General features: G+C 32.2%; 1 protein-coding gene across 4 annotated transcripts in view; it reads right to left on the bottom strand.

Annotated features, from left to right (window-relative positions):
- TECRL (trans-2,3-enoyl-CoA reductase like) overlaps positions 1–24,098 on the bottom strand; it is a 110,440-nt gene that overhangs the window by 1,268 nt on the left and 85,074 nt on the right. The window contains exons 9-13 of one of the 4 annotated variants that reach the window (XR_004628858.1): positions 15,699–15,756; positions 8,625–8,710; positions 7,763–7,808; positions 7,311–7,456; positions 6,771–6,882 (exon numbers count right to left, since the gene is read on the bottom strand). Coding sequence is in view for 2 of the 4 variants with exons in the window: in XM_034671741.1 (XP_034527632.1) it covers positions 6,755–6,882; positions 7,763–7,808; positions 8,625–8,710; positions 15,699–15,756 (318 nt within the window). In the remaining 2 variants the exon portion in view is untranslated. Of the gene's footprint in view, positions 1–6,297; positions 6,883–7,310; positions 7,457–7,761; positions 7,809–8,624; positions 8,711–11,666; positions 11,834–15,698; positions 15,757–24,098 lie in introns of those variants that run through there. The other 3 variants (XM_034671741.1, XR_004628860.1, XM_034671742.1) reach the window with 3 other exon arrangements.

The raw sequence follows: 24,098 nt of genomic DNA, 5'->3' as shown, positions 1-24,098 counted from the left end.
CTCAGTGTGCATGACTCATTCTCTTACTTAGTATATTCCATTTATACTGCATGGTTTACTGACCTTCAAGCATACCAGGTTTTTCCTGTCTCAGTGCTTTATATATGTCAATTTCATTTGTCTAAGCTATTCTTTCTGCAATCCTTCAGCTTGCTAGATACTCTGAATGTCTTCTAAAAGGTCATCCCCTTACAGAGTAAATTATTGATCACACTATCTGCCTCATCTTATCCCTTATATTGCTATTTTACTTTCTCATAGCACTTTCTTATACCATTGATCACAGTCTAAATCAGTTTGTCACTCATTTATTTGTTATATTCCAATTTTGGACCTCAAGTAGGAATCTCCAGAAAGAAGAAATCTTGTTTAATTTGTTTAGGAAAGCTCAGACCTGTTTTTTAGATACCACATGCTAATAAATATATTTAACAAATTAGTAGAAATTATGTTATATAAGAAGTAGACATTGACCATATAATTCAAACATGGATTTTATGATATATGATTTTGGAGAGCACTGAGAATTGACAATGATTTGAATCAACAACAATTTTCTACAGGAAAATTAGGAAAGGATATTATAGGTTACTTACATCAAACATCTAATTTTTAGATAGGAAAACTCATATCTAAACAGGGAAACAAACTTCAGCTAGCGTCAGATACTTCATAATAATTCCTAAGTGACTTATTTACTTCTATAAACTTGTTAGAGTAACGGTACTTGGATTTTTTTAAAAAATCCTTATTAGGATTATATATCCTATAGTATTCTCTTTTGAACAATAAATAAAGTGTAACGGTTTCCTCTACTCAGAGATTCTGTCAGGAAGTATGAAAGAGCTTCTGGAAAATAAACTATCTGGTGAATGGTTAGTAAGTAGGAAATCATCAGTAGAGGAAGAATGAACTGTAAGTAATTTATCATAGGAGTAACATTGATCCAGGCCAGTAGAATGACAAGATACACAGGACATTATGCTTTGTGATTGTTTTGAACAATTTTTTTTAAAGATTTTCTTTATTTGTTAAAGAGAGAGAGAGCACACACAAACAGGGAGAGCAGCCCTATGCGGCACTTGATCCCAGAACCCTGGAATCNTGAACAATTTTTTTTAAAGATTTTCTTTATTTGTTAAAGAGAGAGAGAGCACACACAAACAGGGAGAGCAGCAGGCAGAGGGAAAAGCAGGCTCCCCACTGAGCAAGGAGCCCTATGCGGCACTTGATCCCAGAACCCTGGAATCATGACCTGAGCCGAAGACAGACACTTAACCCACTGAGCCACCCAGGCATCCCTGTTTTGAGCAATTCTTTTATTTGTTGTAAATAATACAATTTTCCAGGTACCAGTCTTATAGGACTTCATTTCTCAAACAAAGTGTATGTAAATATGTCTTCTTTATGTCTTCTCAATAAAACAATCTGGGATGATTATAGATTCATTTTTTAAATATTTCTANTCTTTTATTTGTTGTAAATAATACAATTTTCCAGGTACCAGTCTTATAGGACTTCATTTCTCAAACAAAGTGCATGTAAATATGTCTTCTTTATGTCTTCCAATAAAACAATCTGGGATGATTATAGATTCATTTTTTAAATATTTCTGAGCATTTTTCTCACATATTTTAAGTACCATTATCAAGCTAAAGTTAAAAACCAAAATCTCATTTTAGCAGGAAACTTCTGCCTCTGGAAATGCTTTTATACATTTCCTCATCCAAACCTCCTCTGAAGGAAGGCTAATTATAGGCTTCAATATGCACCTGGGTGAAAATTAACTTTTAAACAGCCTTTAAAATAAACGGTTTTTAATTATTATCATTATACAAAAGCTGCATAAATGCCCTTAATTGTGCTTATAAAGTAACATTTGCTATAATCACCTCCAATATCCAGAAGCAACATAAAGGTTTTCTTTTCTTTCTCACTAAAATAAAAGTAGAAAGAACCCTTATTATTGATTCACAGGTCATCTTATTTTATCTTATGAGAACAAATGTTTTAATTGAAATACATCAACTGCTAAAACATAACATGTGCTGAATGCCAATTACTTAAAATTGAACTTAAAATACCTTGAAAATATGTTTAATTACTAAAGATTAAAACTCAANCTGCATAAATGCCCTTAATTGTGCTTATAAAGTAACATTTGCTATAATCACCTCCAATATCCAGAAGCAACATAAAGGTTTTCTTTTCTTTCTCACTAAAATAAAAGTAGAAAGAACCCTTATTATTGATTCACAGGTCATCTTATTTTATCTTATGAGAACAAATGTTTTAATTGAAATACATCAACTGCTAAAACATAACATGTGCTGAATGCCAGTTACTTAAAATTGAACTTAAAATACCTTGAAAATATGTTTAATTACTAAAGATTAAAAGTCAATATATAATNCAGGCTCCTCCACTATGAGCCTGCTTCTTCCTCTCCCACTCCTCCTGCTTGTGTTCCCTCTCTCGCTGGCTGTCTCTGTCAAATAAATAAATAAAATCTTTAAAAAAAAAGTCAATATATAAGATATTCAGCTGTAATGTTGAATTTTCTGATTTGATTATGCTTTGATATTAGACATAACATTTCTATAGAGAAGACAAAACATGCATTTAGAAAAATAAGAATATGCTTCATTTATTTAAAAATTATTTGACCCAACGTATGTTTTTCTCCTAAGAAATGTTAGTCCTTAAAGTTGCTGTGATGTGCCTGTGTGTGCCTGTGTATGAGTCAGAGAATAACTTTTGTTTCCACAAAACTCACTAAAAGGCAAAATGCACTACAGGTCTATTTTTATTCAAAATTAGAGGCAAAACATTCTTTTAAAAACACATGCAAACAAAATGAAAACACCTATAAAATAGCAGCTTGAGGTAGACATGAGGAAGGGGTGGAGAGCAGAAGCAGTATGCTGTGATAATTTGGGGTGGCATAGCAGCTGACTTAACTTTTGTTGTTTTTCTTTTGATTATTTTCTTTCCCCAGCTACTTTTTATAAGAAATGTGTGAGANTCTATTTTTATTCAAAATTAGAGGCAAAACATTCTTTTAAAAACACATGCAAACAAACTGAAAGCACCTATAAAATAGCAGCTTGAGGTAGACATGAGGAAGGGGTGGAGAGCAGAAGCAGTATGCTGTGATAATTTGGGGTGGCATAGCAGCTGACTTAACTTTTGTTGTTTTTCTTTTGATTATTTTCTTTCTCCAGCTACTTTTTATAAGAAATGTGTGAGAGATGAAGATGTGTTATTTTAAAAACATTGCTTGCAAATTTTTATTTGGGATTAGAGAAGGTATTTTTCCAGACGATTCAAAAAAAGTAACTATTAGAATAATTATTAAATTAAATGAACTATAATTTTTTAATATTATATGTAATCTCAAATCTAGTATCAACCAGAAAAATTCTGATGTTAATTTATTTACTCTCATATGATTACTTACATTCATAAAATTGAAATATGTTCTTGGCTATCATTCTTAAAACTCCAAATGGAAGGTGCAAAGCTATAGCTTGTCAGGGATCATAATAATTATTGAGTTGCATGATTTGGATGACAGAAGCTGAAATCTGTAATTATATTTTTGTACTCCTGCCTAAGTTTATTTCCAGCCTTTGTTGGGAATGGGGCCCTTAGTGTGAAGACATAGTAAGTTCTATGATAATGGAAGGACAAGTTGTGTGAAACTCACTTCCCATCCTGGTCTTTTTTACTTTGATAAAAGTAAAAGACCCTCCTAAAGACCCTTAAACTGATTCATCTCTAAATGTGTAGAAGGGAGTTATAAAACATGAGGTAACTAAAAAAATAACTCAATCTATGAAGATATCATTGGACATGAATTTATAGATCTATAACCACTAATGATATATATATTTTTTTTTTTAGACTTTTGGGGTTTGGTTTTGTTTTGTTTTTATAAATGGTATGTTCTGGAAAGGAGATAGAAATGAAGAGCAATTTTAAGACATTACAAGCAGACAAAGGCCTGAGGGAAGATTGAGCATGTGGATCAGATTCCCAGTTCCATAATTTGAACACGCATTTACAGCTTGAGGTAATGTCCATTCCTTTTTATCCATGCAGCCCAGTGAATAAAAGAACAAAAACGTAAAGAAAACTTAATAATGTCTTTAGATGTTTAAAATCAGAAAGCAGATGATATTTGGAGAACTTATATATTACTTTGGAATGTTCGTGAAAATACAACCAGCAGGCTATTTTTATGTTGTTTTTATTAACCATGAAGGGCTGGTAGGTCGTTCTATATTGGTAAGTCAGTTAATGGAGAAGAAATACTGATTTTACATGTTTCCATTTGCTAAATATAGAAATAAAAGGCACAGACATTTTGTACCTACAAAAGGTTTTTTCTATTCAGTTTTTCTCCAAGTAAACTTAGATGTTTGAACATCTCATTTGTACAGTATCCTTTTTGCTGAGGCATCATATCCACTCCCCTGTGAGAAGATTTTAGGAACAACAATGTGGCTGTGGAGTTACTGATTTACTTAGAATAATTATTATTCTTGTCCTTTAATGACAGATCCCAAAGCCTGCTTTGAAATCCTAGGATAATAAAAAGGGAAGCCCAAGTATTTTGTTTTGTTTAGTTTTATTTAAGTTTTTATTTAATCCCAGTTAGTTAACATACAGTGTTATATTAGTTTCAGGAGTACAATATAGTAATTCAACAGTTCCATATACTCATCGTGACAAGTGCACTCCTTAATCCCCATCACCTGTTTAACCCATCCCAGTCCCTGTAACCATCTGATGGTTATCTTTCCCTTTGCTTGGCTGCTTTGTTTCTTAAATTCCACATAGGAATGAAATCCTATGGTATTTGTCTTTCTCTGACTCTTTTCACTTAGCATGATACTCTTTAGCTCCATCCATGTCATAACAAATGGCAAGATTTCATTCTTTTTTATGACTGAATAGTATGCCATTGGGTGTGTGTGTGTGTGTGTGTGTGTGTGTGTGTGTGTGTACACCTATACCTATATTCTTTATCCATTTTATTCATTCATCAATTGATGGACACTTGGGTTGCTTCCAGATTTTGGCTATTGTAGATAATGCTGCTGTAAACATAGGGATGAATTAGTGTCCTTATATTCTTTGGATAAATACCTGATAGTGTGATTATTGGTTATATTTGCAGAATTAATGTTGATAACAAAATGGTGTAAATTTATCAGATTCTGTCTTTTGAGGCAACGATTCCTCCAGGAAATAAGAATGAGAAAGTACTTAATTTCAAAAAGCAGTTCATAACCCATTAACTAAGGTGTGATTCCCAACTGTAAGGAAATAATTGGTATGAGATAGATATGAGGGAATGTAGCACCATGGGAAGAAAAATGTCTGTCCCATATGTATCTCAACCTTCCTTGCTGCATCAAAGAGCCTCTAGTCCTGTAAGAATGTGCAAACTTCCTGGATTGGCATCAGTCAGAATCTAGTTAAGAATGCGTAAAATATTCTTTGTTTTTCAACCAAGATAATTATCACAGGTAGTTGATTACATAGATGTATTAGGTGTATGTGGTTTAATGCATTAGTACCTCCTTTTAAGACTTTTGCATGATTCCATCCTACTTTGCTGAATAGGTATTAGGGAGTTAAAGTTTGTTGTCTTCCTCTGAGATATTTTAATGCTATACATTTGGGAATGATAACAAAGCTTTTAAAAGGGTGCTTTTGTTATTTTTTGAATAATTTGACACATATATTAATGATAGATAACCACAGAATGCATACCTACCTACATCTACCAAGGATATTTTGTCAAATATATATATAATCTAACAGCTTTAATGAGGATATTTTTATATATATGTAGAAATTTGAAGGCTCTAGAAATTAATCAATCTAAAGAATCCCAATTTAAAAATGAAGAAACTCAAATTTTTAAAAAAATATTTAATTAATGTGTACTTGATTTTTTATAATACCAGCATTCTCCCTGTCAAAATATATATGCATTTTTACATACAAACTCACATATATGCAAGCAAGCTTTGAGAGGACATAAGAAATATTTCCACTCTTAATCTCAAAAAATCTCCAATGTACTCTGTGATCACATATAATCAATTTGAAATATACATATTTCAATATATATTTATATATAAACATGATTTGTATGTAAATATAAATATATATTTTAATATGCAGCATATATTCAAATGATTTAGTAAATAATGTCTAGAAAATATTTTCATTTTTATTGTTTCAGAATGACAACATACAATGTATGTATGAATAAATGAATACGACACAAGAAATTGTTTCACTTTTAATGTAGATAGAATTTTCACAAGAAATTGAAATATACTTCTCAATAACATATTGAACAATAAAGAAAATAATAAATTACTATCAAAATTTGTAAAATTCAAGTGACCTAAATGTCACAATTTTTTACTTTAGAATTCAGGTGCTTTAATTGTCTTAAGCAAATAGTATTAAGAAATATTTAATGAAGTAAGAAAATCTTGTTTAAGGATCAATCTTTTGAAAATATATTAGATACTATTTTTTATTAGTTGTATTTATGGTTTCTACTTTTTATTTGCCTCAGGATTACTCCTCTAAATTTAGCTAGAGTCTACCATTTAATATTTATACTCAGTAAAAACACTGTAGTTTTTGAAATTGTTACATTATAGTCAACAATTGTCCAAGTCTGACTTATTGATCTTATATACTATTCTTCTATACATTTTTCCTACAGTATGAATGGAATCATTGCTGACTTTCTATGCATATAAGAATTGAATTTCTTCAAATAAATCTTATGTTTCTTTCGTGCCCACAGAGACATCTGGATACTCATCAGAAGTGTAAAAATCCCAACTAGAAAAAAAAAAAAAAGAAAGAATTATCCTTTCTTATTTCTATGATAGATACAGGAAGTTGTATTAGAAAAAAACTATCATATTTAGCTCTTAAAATTTCTCAAGTGTTGCATACTTCTGTATCAATTTTCTTTACTCATATTAATTGCCTAGCATAATACATGTCAACCATTTTTATTGCATGGTTGAATAAATATAGAATGTACTTAGCAGAGGTCAAAATAAATCCACATTTTTTATATCCCACTGCCACAAAGTATTTCCAAATAAGGAATTTTTATCTCTCTGAATTTTTCAATAGTAGTTTTCTGTATGTATATAATTGCATCTACAAACACACACATACATATGGCAAACTGCATTACTTATGATTCAAAAATTTTATACAAAGTTACAAATAATGGATGAAAAGGATGTAATACATACCCTTTCCAATTCATGCAGTTCATTTCAAGTTAACTTTCTTATGTGTATTAAAATGCCCAGCATTTAAGATTACACACTCATGCTCCCAGCCTTCCCTTCAGAGACATCATGGACACTTGAAGGACACAGCACATACACATATCTGTCTGTGTTCATGCATAAGAGAGAGTTTCAAGTGAAGTGCGTTATTACCACCATTTCTATTAGCAAATCCATGCTGCTTAATAAATATGCTTGGGTTACATTTTCTAGGTTGGATTAAGCCACAATTACCTAGAGATTTTTGTTCCATTATGCTTTAATACTGATAAAAATATCCAAGATAAAAATAAAAATGGAAGCATAAAATCCTTTTGCAAAAATGCCAAACTTTAGCACTATAAAAACTTGTTCTCAGGAATCACTTCTCCTAAAGGTGCATTTACTTCAGTGTCAAATAACCTAGGTCTTACCTGGCAGCGTTTGTGTCATGACTGTAAAACTAATCCATGATCCAATCTGTTAGATTAAAACATAAATTAATAAATACCTATGATTAATCTAGTATTTTTTTCATTTGTGATATTATATAGGTAATGTGAAAGCTTAAACACAGTAGAAAAACTATAGGTAGAAATAAATTTCCCCCAAATAATAATTTTGTTGTTAAATATGATCGTCACAATCCCCATAAACAGCATCATATTTATAAAACAAAATGAAAGATATTGTACCAAAAACTTTGATGATATAAAAAGAATCATGAAACATCTCAAGGCATTTTATGAAGATTGTAAAGTTTCTTTAAAAGTAAATATTTGTGAAAATATTCATTTTTTGCAGCGAAAATTGTAGCTAAATATTCCAATTTCTTATGGCTATAACTTGAATTGAAATAATATATCATAATTTATATCTCTGTGCNTGTGATATTATATAGGTAATGTGAAAGCTTAAACACAGTAGAAAAACTATAGGTAGAAATAAATTTCCCCCAAATAATAATTTTGTTGTTAAATATGATCGTCACAATCCCCATAAACAGCATCATATTTATAAAACAAAATGAAAGATATTGTACCAAAAACTTTGATGATATAAAAAGAATCATGAAACATCTCAAGGCATTTTATAAAGAAAACTGTATATTCCAATTTCTTATGGCTATAACTTGAATTGAAATAATATATCATAATTTATATCTCTGTGCCAAATCTACAGATAAAGCCTGTGTATAGCCATATATATTAAACTTTAATATATGTAAATACATAAACATATGCATTTAGTATCTCATAGAATAAAGTTACTTATTTACATACATAAATAGCATACCTCGTAGGTGTAGTTAGGACATGAAACGAGGAAAAACATCCATGTGAAGGGGTTATAATTTGGACTTGGAAAACAGGCATTAATTCCTTTTAGAAAGAAGAGTGAAATATCAATGATGCTACATATTGAAAATTTAATCATATATGTCTTATTTAATTCTAGATTCCCTAGAATAACTTAGACTACATAAAATGTCATCATGTATTTATAGAAACCTATTTCCCAAATTACTCAGAAGAATCCCAGTTGCAAATGTTATGACCTTTTGACTCAAACAGAATACCTGTCATTTCCTATGTCTATAGCTATATTGCTATAAAATTACAGAATACAGCATGATAATCAGTTCTTTAAAATTCAATATATAAATGTTATTTTGCATAATAGATGCAGTTGAATTACATACTGAAATCAGTAAATGTGCTTTAACAATTGCATGCTTCTTCTCTTTTAGTGTCAAAGAAGATGTTTTTGGTTGAGATTATTAAATACTTCAAACCTCCCTTTCTATTTAATTAGTGAAAATCCAAAGGGAATTTTATAAGGATGTCATTTATATTAGGAAAGTGTGAAAATCTCTCATAAGAGGATTACAGTGAATATCAGCATAGTTAATATTCAGAAATACCACATAAATTATTTCTGTTCGGCAATCAGGATTGTTATTTACAGTTTTCATTATACTTAACATATTGTCATTTGATTTTTGTGATTTTTTTGCCTTTTAATTTCTTTTAAGAAATAATTTAGATAACAAATTTATAATGATTTCAAGTTGAACTTTGAGCAATGACATTTGTAAAAGTAAATATGAATTATAAAATTACTGTTTATTCTCCATAGCAAGATTAATCAGATAACACATCAACTAATCTCTTTTAGTATAATTCTAAAGTCATAATGAAATGTCAGTATGTTGTTTTCAGAATTGTAACTATTGTTAAAATATCAAAGTAAAAATATATGAGGTACAGTGCAGATTTCATGTACTGCTTATTTCAAGATAAGGATAAATACATATACCATTTAATATTATGGATTCTCTTGATAATGTGCATGCAAGTGCCTTTCTGTAACGTTCATATATTCATCAAAAGAAAAGTGATCGAGGGACCTACTATCCATGTTATAGAAACTGAATTTCAGAGGTGGAAGATGTACACAAGATAATCTGGGTTAAACCTAGTTTATGACTGTTCAGCCTCTAGTGGTAGTGGAAATGTTCATGGATCCACAAATACACATTTCTTCTGTTTGTAGATTTAGTAACCAATATGTCTTGGGACCCAGAAAAACATATGTATATAGATACTGTCTTGTGTATCTATTTACTGTTAATTTTAAGATGTAAGTTTAGATGTTACTAATTTAATACATTCCCATGAAATGTTTTCTCAAGCTATAGTTACTATTTATAATAGAACTTCTATTAAATAAAAGTCAGAAATTTTTTATATTGCAATGCTGCACCACCCAGATTCTTCTTCAGGTATAAGAGTTTATTCCAGAGATTCAGGGATAACTGCCGGCAGAAAACTTTCAACTCTCAGCACACTCTATGAAGATGTCTGGCAGAAGGGAGCAATGTTACCCAAGGTCACACTCATTCTTTGGTGTAGCCTTAATCCAACATTTGCTCAATATGGTAAATTGAGGACTCAACTCAGAATAACATTGATTGTTTATCCCAGCTGTAGAATGCCCTATAGGTTAATCTGAAACTCCCCTTGAAACTGTATGATTCTCAATTTCCTCCCCAAACATGACTTATGTTTTCCCATTCATAAAGTCACTCTCTAACAGACTTCCTGAATGCTAATCTCCACTTCAGCATCTGCATCCCAGAAAACGGAACCAACAGTAGCTGTTACCAGGAATGGCCCAAAAAGCAGATAATGGAATGGCATTTTAAAGTAGAATGACCTACTGAAAAGACTGCAGTAAGTGCTCCATCACTGATGGTAGGTCCCAAACATATGGTTGCTGGTACAAGAGTAGCTGTGCAAATGTAAAGCCTTTTACCAGTGGTGTGCTGGTATGCTATACTGGTGGAAAGGAATGCTTTATTTGGTCCAATGGAATTAAGTAGTGATTACTATCAGTGCTCTTGATAAAGGTAGCCAAAAACTGAAATTGACAATTGGCAATTAAAATCCAGCTGTGAAAGCTAGAGTGCCTCATCAGAGAAGCTCTAATCTCTTGCAATGAGAGAAAAGCAGAGAAAGCTGAAGAACAGGTCAAGGGCTTACTTCTGAGAGTAGTCAGGCTCCAAAGAAAAAAGAACTCCAATCCAAACTAGGTCTGTTAAACCAAGATTTTTGTTCACAAAATCTTGGAATATATACAGTTCCATGAACTCCTGAACCTACAGAAGTGGCTCACTCCTCCCTATTAAAAGTTAGCCCACCCCCTTGCTTAAAGGCAATGCATATGCCACTATGTTGCAAGAAAATCCCCTCCAGGATCTTCTCCATGTCCTCCCTTAACTGCTATGCTATAGGTTAGGGTACAGCACAATACAATTTACCTGAGTTTGTTCTGGATCTGATATGGGGGGAAAAAAAAGGATTATGCTCCAGCGGACTTACAGAACCCAGCTAGCATGAATTAGCAAATTATGGGAGAATGTACATGTGATTTTGAGGGTGGTTGATAAGAAAGGCAAATATAAAATATAAAATTGGACAAGGATAGGTTTATGATCTTGGAACAGTCTTCTGGGATATAGGAAATAATGTCCTGCTAAAATAGTACAAACACACTAACATGCTCCTGGAAGCATGAACAAAATAATGGCACACAGTAAGTGAGGAAGAAATGTTAGAATTCCATGGCAGGCAGGGGGGAAATATATCAAATAGCTTAGAAAAGTGGGGATCCTAGATTAGTTCATATAAGGCTGAAAAAGGAAGACCCCTTTCCATGGGAGAAATTTTTTTCTTGTGTTCCATATTCCCATGTTCTTTCCCATGTTCCATAGAACTTATAGGATACACCATTTTTCAAAGCTATAAGGAATGTTTTAGTGAAAGGGGCACCTACAGTACTAAGATTAGTGTTGTCTCTCTGCAGTTCCAGGCTGAGTGTAAGTGATGCCATCTGAGAACTAGATCGGACTAGTAGTGATTGGGTTTTAAGGATCCTTCCTTCCCCTTCTCCGAAGTCAAAGGCACTTCTAGTTGCAGCACTTAGCTGTCATAAGCCAGAACCTGTAGAAATTCAGAAGAAGCTTGATCCACAAAACATTATGGCTAGTTAAAATAACACAATGTTCCTAGAGGCTAGTTGATGTTTACCAAACAGTATTATTTCTGAATGTAGGTAAAATAAGAGATGGATAGTCCAAAGTTTGGGGCAGCTGACTTATAAAATTCCTTTTCCAGTTTTTGGACTTTAACCAAAGTCCAAAGAAACTAAACTCATTGGTGGAAGAACAAACTGGGACCTCAGGAAAGAAGACCCTGCAACACCAAAACAAGTGTCCATGAAAATTTTAACCTCAAGATGAGGATCTAGGTAGAGGCCCCTGGGTGGCTGATTCAGTCAGTTAAGCATCTCTTGATTTCAGCTCAGGTCATGATCTCAGGGTTGTGAGACTGAGCCCCATGTTGGGCTCCACGATGGGTATGGAGACTGCTTAAGATTCTCTCTCTCCCTCTCCCTCCACACCTCCCCCATTCTTTTCTAAAAAAAAAAAAAGGATCTGGGTCATGGCAATAAGTAATCCCTAAGAAATTAAAAGTACATGTTGAGGGTAAAAGGAATCTAGCAGTTTGTGGAGGAGGAAATTACCACAAATCAGTTGTTAACCAAGATTATATACCGTGGTGAAGACTGTGCACTCACCCACTAGCATGTCTCTTTTAAATTTCCCCCAGAAAGAGAGGCCTACTGGCATCCTGATGGGGCTACTAGCAGAAAATATACAAAGAAGTGGATCTGTGAAACAAACGGAAGAGACCGTGATGGGTTCTGTGATACACTGCTAAGATCCTCAACAGGTATGATGGACTTCTATAACTGCTGGGACTGGTGGTAGTAGAAAACTTTCAACTATCAAACCCTCTGAGAGGATGGTCTTGACTAAAGAGAACTGCCTTATCCTTGATCATTCACATTTCTCAGAGATATCCACACCTAAATTACCTTTTTTCTGGTCATTCCAGCATAAGACAACCAAAAAGTTATCCTAGCTTCAGACACCCCTATAGAATTGACTGAAGCCACTGAGGAGACAGTGTCAATTTCCCACTTAGCAAAATTCTCCTTCCTTCCCTCTTTTCCATACTTTGTAATAAACTTCTTTTTAAATTTATTCTATATCAGATTATGTCTCATGGGAAACACATTTTGGGACACCTTGTTTAAATAATAAATATTAAATGGTACCCCTACACATAAATTATGACTAAAGCACATCTAAGAAAGAGATATTACTACAAAGTTCAATTAGTATGCAATGGGGAATAAAAATTCAGGAATAGTAGAAACTTCTTCAAAGACAACAAAAGAACTGACATTTTAAAAAGGAGTTTATGTAAGGAAAAAAAAAGAATGTACTGTATGTATAGAAATCTAGAATTCATGATAAGAAAAAGAAGGTCTACCCTGAGAAAAGGTCTGATACATGATAAATCAGAACACTGGATATGAAGAACTGAAATGAGATGAAATGATTTGAAAGTAGTGAAACCAGAAGGTTTTCATCTTAGAAAGCACTGCTTCCATGAAAAGTAGTATTGGAGAGCAGTTCATGGGGAAGACAATGCTTGGAGGCTTAGAGGAGAAAGAAAAGAAGGAAACAGTCCTTGGAATTGTGGGATTTAGAAAAAAGGAGTGTTTAAAGAATCAAGACACAATAAAGCAACCCCCCTCCTTTCCAGAACACACTTTAGGGACTCCACTTCAAGCATCCCACCTGTAAAAAAAACATGTTATTTCTCTTTTAGGACAATCCAAACACTTAAAAATGAACATAAATTGATTGGCATTCATATAAGTCTTCTGTGTCAATAAATTGGAAGTTCCTTTTTCCATGCTGATAAAAGTACCCCCAAAAAAATAAAATTGAAAAATTTTAACAGGACATGCCTACACAGAAGCATTTGCAGATACCAGAGAACATAACCGTTGATTCCCAAACTCAAAATAGATATGGCCCAAACCGGAAGAAAAAAAGATGAAAGGTGATTGTACTCAAGAAAGAAACTGTAGAAAAAGAAAAAAATTCGTCTCAGTAATATAGACATTTCAATTTGTCTAAGAGTGGAATGTTCAATAGAATAGGGGATATTAAGTAGATGAACAAAAACAGCCAAAAACAAACAAAAAGCTAAAAATTGAAAGAGATAGATATTAAAATATAAAGATATAACTTATATATAATTTACTCCCCTGATAAAGTCCACAATGTAACAAAACAAATTTTAAACTATGAGAAAACTTTCTAGAACTAAAAAACGACAACAAAAAAGGACATGAATCAACCTACTGGAAGATTACATCATGTTTCTGGGAAAAGTAACCTGAAATTATGAACTCTAAAACATAACCTACAAAATTAATAGACTTAGTGGTAAACAAAAAGTCTTTTGAGTCTCAAGGCAAAAGGACCAAGTCAATTAACAAAGAAGAGAAGATTAGACTGGCATCTTGATTTCCCAAGAGCAACGTACAAGCAAGATAAAGGGTGAAGTAAACACTGAAGAAAAAAGTCTTTTTCACATGAACAATTCCAAAGTCATATTTGACTTCAGAAACATGATGATTTAAAATTTTCATTTTCAAATTGTGATACCATAATCCAAATAGATGAAGAAACTTGAGCAAGGTGACATTGTTAGAGGTTCATAGTTAAGACTAAATTAGTGATACTCGTAACTTTGGCAGTATTAGTATTTTTACAGGGTTGTATTGTGTTTCTACACCAAAGAGAAATCAGACTTTTTCAATTGGGCTTCAACTGCATCCAAAGAGAACTCAGTAAATCTATGAATTTGGATCAGATAAAAATGGCATCCAACCACTTAATGAAATGTAGGCTCTTCTTTAATGCAAAAAGCAGACGATAAACCACAATAGCATTGGCATTAATTTGTTAATATATTTCAGCAAGAGAAAGTACAAATATTTTCAAATCATATTGTAGTTATTTTAGATACCTATATATCAATATCTATCTCTACATATAGTCATCAACAGTCAAAAAATTGAGTAGTTATCACAGTATTATACAATTTTATAATAAAACATGTTATATATTATACCTGTTTTATATATTTGCAAATGTAACATAATAAATTTCCTTTGTAATTCTACATATTATATGAAAAAAATATTTTGAAAAGTGTTTCACCAGCCTGCTAGAAATGTGCAAGGTAAGAAAATAAGACATTCAGGTAGATGTTAAAACATACTTGAGGCAAATATACCTTTATATTTGCAGCTAGACTGATGACAACATGAAATCCAAATGTTGACCATTGCCATTTAAATATATGATTAAATGATGTATCATGTACAAAAAGCATTATGAATCCATACCTATAATTGTGAATGAGAAGATTCATTCACCAAGAATATCTTTATGTAAACACTATGAATTTTGTGAAATACTTTGGCTAACTACTAAATTCAAAATATCCTCCCAGGCACTGCTATTACAGAGCTACTGAATTTGCCAAACAAAGGTCACTTTTATTAGAAAAAAGTTTAAGTCACTGGAAATACAGTGGGATTATATCAATTACTATGCAAATTAGATCAAGATTGAGAGTTAAGCTAAGAAATTGGCATTTATCACTGGATTTTATACTTCCTTAATTCTTAATTATCTGTTTATTTTTCACATATTTAAGTGAGATTGTCATTGATGTGGGGGCATTTCATTTTAGAGAAATCATTATTAGAAAATACGATTTAGTTCAAATATTTGAAAACTTAGGCATACAGGGGATAGAATTGGGACATATTGTCTTAAATGTTTCCAACTATTGTTTTAAAAAATTGTTTACTGAGGTCTTTTAAAAATAAAAATTAACATTATTTAGAGAAGATAAAGAAAAAGAGACTGACCTGTATGATTGGGATGAGCCAAGATTACATTGATGAAATGATTTCCAGCTTCACAAATCTGTAAAACATTTTATACTTTTCAGTGTGATCTACATGCTCCTCTTTAAAAATCGTATTCTATAGATTCACCAACATCCATGTAATATATTAATTCTAAAGATCCAAGAAATATATTATTACTCTAATTGTAAGACGGAAGCTTGTATCATAACAATGAAAGAGGCTGTTGTAGATTTATATTGAATTAACGTAATGAGTCACATTGAGATAGAAACTTTGGAGATACTATTGATCCCTTTTGGTAACTAGGTTCAAATTCCCTTGTTAAAAATCAGGTTGTGCTGATAATACTCTTTGTTCTTGTTTAGTAGGTAAGTTTCCATGGCATGGGGAGACAAGTCAGGTCAGCGAAGATAGACTTGGCATAGGTATGCATGTTCTAAATTCATTAGCACAGTAGCAACCCTGCTACTGCAAGGATAGTAGCGTGATGCCCAGCTGGTTTCAGCTCAGTTTAGAAAACTGAGTGTAAGCAGTACTGTCCCACAAAGACATTTGCTGCTTGTCTGTCATCTGGCCCCTTGATCATGTACACTCCACTAGCCACCCCAGTCAAGAGGCCACTATAACTGTCTAAGAAGCTCAAGTCTTACTAACATCTCCAGGGGTGGGGTTAATGATATTGCCAATTTACAGGCACCTGGGTGGCTCAGTGGGTTGGGTGTCTGCCTTCAGCTCAGGTTGTGATCCTGAGGTCCTGCATCGGGATCGAGTCCTGCATCAGGATCCCTGCTCAGTGGGGAGTCTGCTTCTTCCTCTACCCCTTCCCCCATTCTCATGATCTCTCTCTCTAATAAATAAATAAAATTAAAAAAAAATAATGTTCCCAATTTGCAGCATGTGTCCTCAGAAGTTAGTACCCTTTCCTTTCTCATATATATGCCTGATTAACACAAGGTATGTATTCAAAATTTGAATACTTTGTTATTAATAGCAGATTGTTATCCAACATCATTAGTTTAGAGTCATCCAAATTTTCACTATAATATATCCCATAAATTGAGCATGTTTTTAACTTAGTGTCTTTAATGCTATTAATCTCTTAACATATACCTGATTTTGTTCTTTTCAACAATTTCTGTATGGATTTCTTCACATATAATAGTTTTGTAATTGTAGATTTTTCCTAGTTTCTCAAGTTACCATTAGGAATAAAAGCTGAATTTTACATTTTCAGATAATAATTTTATAGTTGAACTTATTTATAGGTGAATGTGGCTAAGAGTGTGAGCCATTGTTGGATGAATTTGTGCTCAAATGCCTCATCTTTTACCTTTTAGAGATTACATGATTAAGACATCTGAAATCCCATTTCTTCACCTAAATGCTAATTTTACTTTCTGTCTCATGATGGTTATTTAAGGATGATTAAATGAAATCAACTGTCTGACATATGAGTTACCCAATAAAACTGTGATAATTTTAGTTACCAATGTCATCAATTAAGAACTTCCTCAGAGAATTACCCTACATTGATTAATCTTACTTCTCTAAATTCCTATCTCACACAGTGGCAACACTACAAAACATGTAATTACTAAATTAATAATTTGTCATATTTGTTTGGTCTTCCATCTTTTTGCTCATCTTTCAGTCAAATGGCATGTCATACTTTTTTTTCATCACTCACAGTGCCAAATGCAAAATGGAATATATGATAAAATACTTATTAATAAGCAAATTAACTTACCAAGTCTTTGTGAACAAATTATATTTTAGAAATTATGGTTTTTCTTCCAGTAAAACATATTCATTTTATGATTATCAATATTTTAAACTCATTCAACCATCAAAATATTTTCTCCTTCCTACTTTTCACAACACAACTAAATATGAAAACATCAATCATCTACCCAAAGTATAGGCCATGGAAAATGAGCATTTAGGCTTCAGTTGGACTACTAGCTGAATACTAATGCCATAATTTATCATTAGGTGCCCCTTTCCCCAGACTCCCAAATAAAACATATAACATACTGAAATAAGAAATACGAGAGAAAGGGATTAAAAAAAGTGGTAAGTAATCCAACTTTTCCATCTTGTTATCTACAGATGAAATGCATATCTCTATACATTCTACGGGTTGAGAGAAAAAAAAATCAGCTATATCTATCTGTATGTTTAGAAATACTTAGTTTATCATCAAGTTAGCAAATCTATAATGGATTTTAAAGAGCATTTGTGAGTATTTTCAACTTTCACCTTAAGCACTGGCTTTAAAACTCTGAAGAATGAATGTGTCCAATATAGGTTAATTGACCTAGATAAAAGTGGTTGATATAATTTCCTCTTGGGTCAGAGCTGAGTAAGGTTAGAAAATTCAGTCAGTGCTATAAAACTCAATATATGGTTTTATCACTGAATAAAATTTCAGAAGCACATTAAATGTGAAACACTGTAACATTTTCCAGCATGACTTACACATTTCTCCTGGGTTGATTCTTCTCTAAATCAGACATCTTCATCTGGCACGTTATATGTAAACACAACAATTTCATAAATAAAGTTTGAGGAAGTTGCTATCATTAGTTTTGATTTTTACATTACTTAAATGTTAAATTATCTTATATAGTAAAATATACAGATGTCTAGAAGAGACCCAACTTGCAGAGATCTACTTTTATATAATTTTTTAATGATCTTTCTTGCAAGCTTCAGGAAGTGAACACTCTCTACTTACATAAGTGAAAACAGTGTGTCTATAGAATAAAATCTAGGGGCTCTTGAGTGGCTCGGTTAAGTTGTCTTCGGCTCACGTCATGAGCCCAGGATCCTGGGCTTGAGTCCTGCATCCAGCTCCCTGCTCAGTGGGGAGTCTTCTTCTCCCTCTCCCCCTGCCCCCTGTCCATGCTCTCTCTCTCTTGCACTCCCTCTCTTAAATAAATAAAATAAATCTTTAAAAAATAATAATAAAATCTAAACACCCTAATACAGAATTTGTAGCCATCAAATAGTCAGGCTCTGTCACTTTGTCTTAGTAAAAATCTTTCGGTTTCCACAGTAAAAATAAGTAATCTTTATTCTGTGATCTAATAGTATTTTTATAGGAATGAAAATTACCTATATTATTTCTGTATCTGTTCTCCCTAAATATTTATATATGTCACCATTATTATTAATTATTGACAGATATTAGTTTATAATTTGAGCAATGTAATGACCATTTCATTAATATAATTTAAAAAATTGAATCTGCTGAAATGTTTCTAACACTGATAATCAGGTTTGTTTTGAATTTCAGCTATTTTAATTTTCTCTATTTCAGATGATAATAATTATTATTATAAGTCATGCCTTATTTATTTTGTCTTACTATTTCAAGAATAAGGAAAATCTTAGATCATTATATAATTATGGAGAGTTTCATTGTGATATGTATCAACTAACTTCTTGAGAAGTTAGTCTCTACTCTAAAGGATAAAACACACTTGCATAGACATGCTATTTGATAATATAGGCCAATATTACACTCTTTTAGCATCATAAGTTTTATAACTTATGATAATATATCACTATGAAAGCATTATAAAAGTTTATTCTAATTCCAAATCTCTATTTTTCTTAAATTAGGAAAGCCATTTATATACATTTCAAAAAAAAAAGGATGACACGCATTGTGTTCCAGAATAAATATGTCCAATATGTTAATTATGGGTTTATCAGAAAATATATATACTAACCAATACTTTTTTCATTAAGACTTTTTTTTTAAGAGTAGTTTACAGTAAAATCAAGGAAAAGTTCCAGAGATTTTTCATATATCCCCTGCTCCTGAACATACATAACTTCTCCCATTATCCATGCCCTCCACCAGGCTGGTACATTTGTCATAGCTGGTGAACCTACATTGACAGATTATAATCACCCAAAGTCCCCAGTTTACATTAGAGTTCACTCTTGGTGTTGTACATTCTGAGTTTGGACAAATGTATAATGTCACATATCCATTATCCATTACGGTATCATACAGAGTATTTTCACTGCCTAAAAATCCTCTGTACTCCTCTTGTTCATTCCTCTCTCTCCCAACCCTTGCCAATCACTGATCTTCTTACTGTTTCCACAATTTTGTTTTTTTCAGACTGTCATATAGTTGGAATCATACAGTATTTAGACTTTTCAGAAGGTTTTCTTATCCTGAGTAATATTCCTTTAAGCTTTCCCCATGTCTTCTCATGGCTTGATAGCTCATTACTTTTTAGCACTGAGTAATATTTCATTGTCTGGATATATCATAGTTTATCCATTCATCTACTTTGCAACATCTTAGTTGCTCCCAAGTTTTGGCAATTATAAATAAAACTGTTGTAAACATCCATTTGTATGGTTCTATGTAAATATAAGTTTCTAATTCCTTTGGGAAATACCCAGAAGCACAATTGCTGTATATATGGGAAAGGTGTATTTAGGTTTGTAAGAAACTGCCAAACGTTTCCGAAAGTGACTAGATAATTTTGCACCCCCTCCCCCCCGCAGCAATGAATGAGAATTCCTGCTGTTCTACATCCTTATCTTCATTTGGTGTTGTCAATGTTCTAGATTCTTGGCCATTCTAATAGGTTTGTAGTGCATTTCCCCGATAGGATATGATTTGGAGCAGCTTTTAATATGCTTATTTGCTAGCTGTGTATCTTCTTTGGTAAGGTGTCAGTTAAGGTCTTTTGCCCATTTTTTAATTGAGCTGTTTGTTTTCTTATTCTTGCATTTTAAGAACACATTGTATATTTCAGAAAATGTTCTTTTATCAGATGTGTCTTTGCAAATATTTTTCCTAGTCTATGCTTTTCTTCTTATTCTCTGACATTGTTCCTTGTGGACCAGAAGTTTTTAAGGTGAATGAAGTCCAGCTTATCAATTATATCCTTCATGGATCATTCTTTAGTATTTTATCTTAAAAGTCATTGTGGTACGTAAGTCACGTAGGTTTTTTCTTATGTCATCATCTAAGAGTTTTACGGTTTTGCATTTTGTGCTTTGGTCTGTGATCCATTTTGAGTTAATTTTTGTGAAGGGTATAAGTTCTATGTCTAGATTCATTTTTTTTGTATGTATGTATCTAGTTGCTCCAGTACCATTTATTATGATTTATTTGTTCTATTGTATTGTCTTTGCTCTAACCAATACATGTCACTTTTAAAAATGAGTAACTGTAGGGTTCTAAATAAAATTCAGCTATTATATTTATATGATTGCAAGATATGAAAAATAAATTTTAATAGTTATTTTATGAATTTATTCCATGAAACTAATATTTTATTGTATAAACTTATTATACTTGCTATAGGAGATGATATTTTCACTCAATAAATTGTAACTCAAAGTATTTGATCTTGAAATTGATTTAGTGTTTAAAAATAGTCTATTTTATTTCTGTAGCCCATTTGATTACCATAATTCTAGGGATACCTGATTTATTTTTTTCTAATCCATAGAGCTTTCATGAAATAACATATAACACAAGAAAGTACACATACAGTGCAAGACTAGAGTCTAAAAAATAGCACCATACAATAAAGTTTTAAAGATAAAGATACTTCATTAATACTGACTATTTTAAATTATTGTTAAAAATACACTTATGATGATTTTTTGAGAAATTATTTTTATTAGCTTTCATACTATATATTTTAGCAATGATAATTTTTATCATTATATAGTAATGGCTGATTTTAATTTAAATTATTACTATTTTTATGAGTCAGTATTAGCTGAAAAATAATGAAAATTACAAAAAATTATAATAAAATAAATTTGCATTAATTTTACATTGTTAGGGACTCCTGGGTGGCTCTGTCAGTTAAGCATCTGCCTTCGGCTCAGGTCATGGTCTCAGGGCCCTGGGATCAAGTCCCACATTGGGCTCCTTGCTCAACAGGGAGCCTGCTTCTCCCTCTGCCTGCTGCTCCCACTGCTTGTGCTTGCTCTCTCTCTCTCTCTCTCTCTGGCAAATAAATAAATAAATAAAACCTTTAAAAATAATTTTATATTATTATTTTTAAGACTAGTCTCCTAAACAAAATCCTGAAGAAGCAGTACTCCAACCAAATTTAGGTATAAAAGTTGGTTCCTACCTATGTTATTATTTATCTTAGATACTCGAGGGGATTTGAGAGGAAACCAAATTGGCAAATGATGAGAAAACATAGAGTGCTAAACTTTGTTTTAAGTCTTCAATAAAAAGTACTGTCAGTCATTTTATTGGTGTCTATCAACAGTAGGCAAAAGATCAGAAAAAACTCGCACAACCAAACTTGAGCATGCTGCCTGAGAATGAAAGCACTTACCTTTGGCACACTTTTCTTTCCTCATTTATCTCCTCCACAAACACCCAACATTTGAGCAGTTTCCTGGCCTTATGTCGGTTTCCTTAGCACGGCCCCACTCTCCTCCACCCTTGTTAAAAGCTGTGATGTATTGTTCCCAGCATCCTCCCCCTAATCAAAAATTACTGTTCTGTGCCCAAGGTCCTTCTCGGTTCAATGTTACAAGAGAAGGTGTGACTGTTTGATAAGAGCATAATTTATTACTTCTCCAAGAATATTTGCATTTAAAAAAAAAAACTTTAAATGAGTGGATAACTAATGGTGAGACTGAAGACACAGAGGCAAAACCAGGGAGAAGAGTGATTTTCAGTACTTTGCAAACCATGTCTTATATGTTATTTTTTCTCTCATTTTCTATATTATTGAGGACAGTAAGAAATGCAAGGAAAAAATTTCTTTTCTGGTGAAGTGATCAATGTATAAAGAATTCACAAATCATAAACTGTTTCTGGGGAGTAAAAATAAACAGGAAGAGTGGATAAAGAAAACAGGATTGTTATTTGTAAAATAACAAAATATTAAAAATTATAGACTGTATTTTGTTTTGCAATAGTACTTTCATCCCTTTGTGGGTGGACTTGGGTTCAGAGAATGAGGAGAGTTCATAGAAATATGAAGAAACTGGATTATTGTTTATCTCCACAATATTTCTAGCAGAAAAATTAAGACCTAAAAGTTGTGGTGAAAGATACTCTGATGTCTTTACAAATGTGCCTATATTTAATTCTACTCCTTTGATTTTTTCCCTTGTAGATTTTGTGATATCAGAACATACTTGAGGGAACAAAGTCATGTTGAAAGTCAGAAAGAACTTACAGCGGGGGAGGTGATTAAATACTTCTCATAATATAGTATCTACATGACAAAATTCACCAAAATCAAAGATTTTCCACAAGGAATTATTCCTCACTTTGGAATATGTTAGGTGTGCATTGTAAAGTGTGTTGTTTTGCTTACAATAGATTTTGCTTAGTATATTAGAAAACTTAGAATTGCAATAGGAAAAAAAACAAACAAGAGAAGGAGCAGAAGAGAAAATTATAATTGCTAATGGTTAGTCCACAAAATGGATGATTCATGCATGAGTAATTAAGAATTAACTATGACCATATTTCACATATTGTAATATATTATCCCCTAACCAGGTGATAATTTGGCTCTACACAACAGCAGAAGCAAAATCAACTTTAAATGGATAATGCTTTTTTTCTTATGTTAAGAGGGTACATATATCAACAAAATGAAGAACAGGAAGTTTTGCAAACATTAGCAGAAAAATTAGCGCTTTCAATTAAGATAGGCATTTTCTGATTAAACTTTATATTATACAAGATTGGCCTATGAATTTCCTGTTTTGTCTCTACATAATAATAAGTGATTATATTATATGCAGATAATCTTAATATAAAATAATTTTTAAAGCACTTGACTTAAACATAGGTGCTTTTCTTTCCAAACCATTTGCATATACATTTCTTGTGATAAATGTGAAAGGCACACACTTAAGCATTCAATTATTGTGAATGAAAAAAGAATTTAACCTTGAAATATAGAATTTTATGTTCACAATGATACAGTAGGCATCTTCAGATTGATACATGTGCAAACTCAAATCATTTGTTGCTACATCCTGTATTAGAATCAGTTTCCTAAAATTTACATCTTAATATCATATTTTTTGTGAAAATTAAATGTATTTTGCCTACCTGGAACATTATTAAGAAGTTCAGGGCTAGCAGGACTTTAATTTGTCATCACAATTTATAATTTTAGGACCCTTCTGTCTCATTTCCTTTTTTTTCTTTTTTTTAATGATTTTTTATCATATTATGTTAGTCACCATACAGTACATCCCCAGATTCCAATGTAAAGTTTGAGGCTTCATTAGTTGTGTAAAACACCCAGTGCACCATGCAATACCTGCCCTCCTTACTACCCATCACCAATCTATCCCAATCCCCCAAACCCCTCCCCTCTGAGGCCCTCAGTTTGTTTCTCATAGTCCATAGTCTCTCAT

The sequence above is a fragment of the Ailuropoda melanoleuca genome, chromosome 11 (genome assembly GCF_002007445.2).
Source record: "Ailuropoda melanoleuca isolate Jingjing chromosome 11, ASM200744v2, whole genome shotgun sequence".
Taxonomy (NCBI): domain Eukaryota; kingdom Metazoa; phylum Chordata; class Mammalia; order Carnivora; family Ursidae; genus Ailuropoda; species Ailuropoda melanoleuca.
The sequence above is the reverse complement of the archived record's forward strand: the minus strand, read 5'-3'. Positions and strand labels throughout refer to the sequence as shown.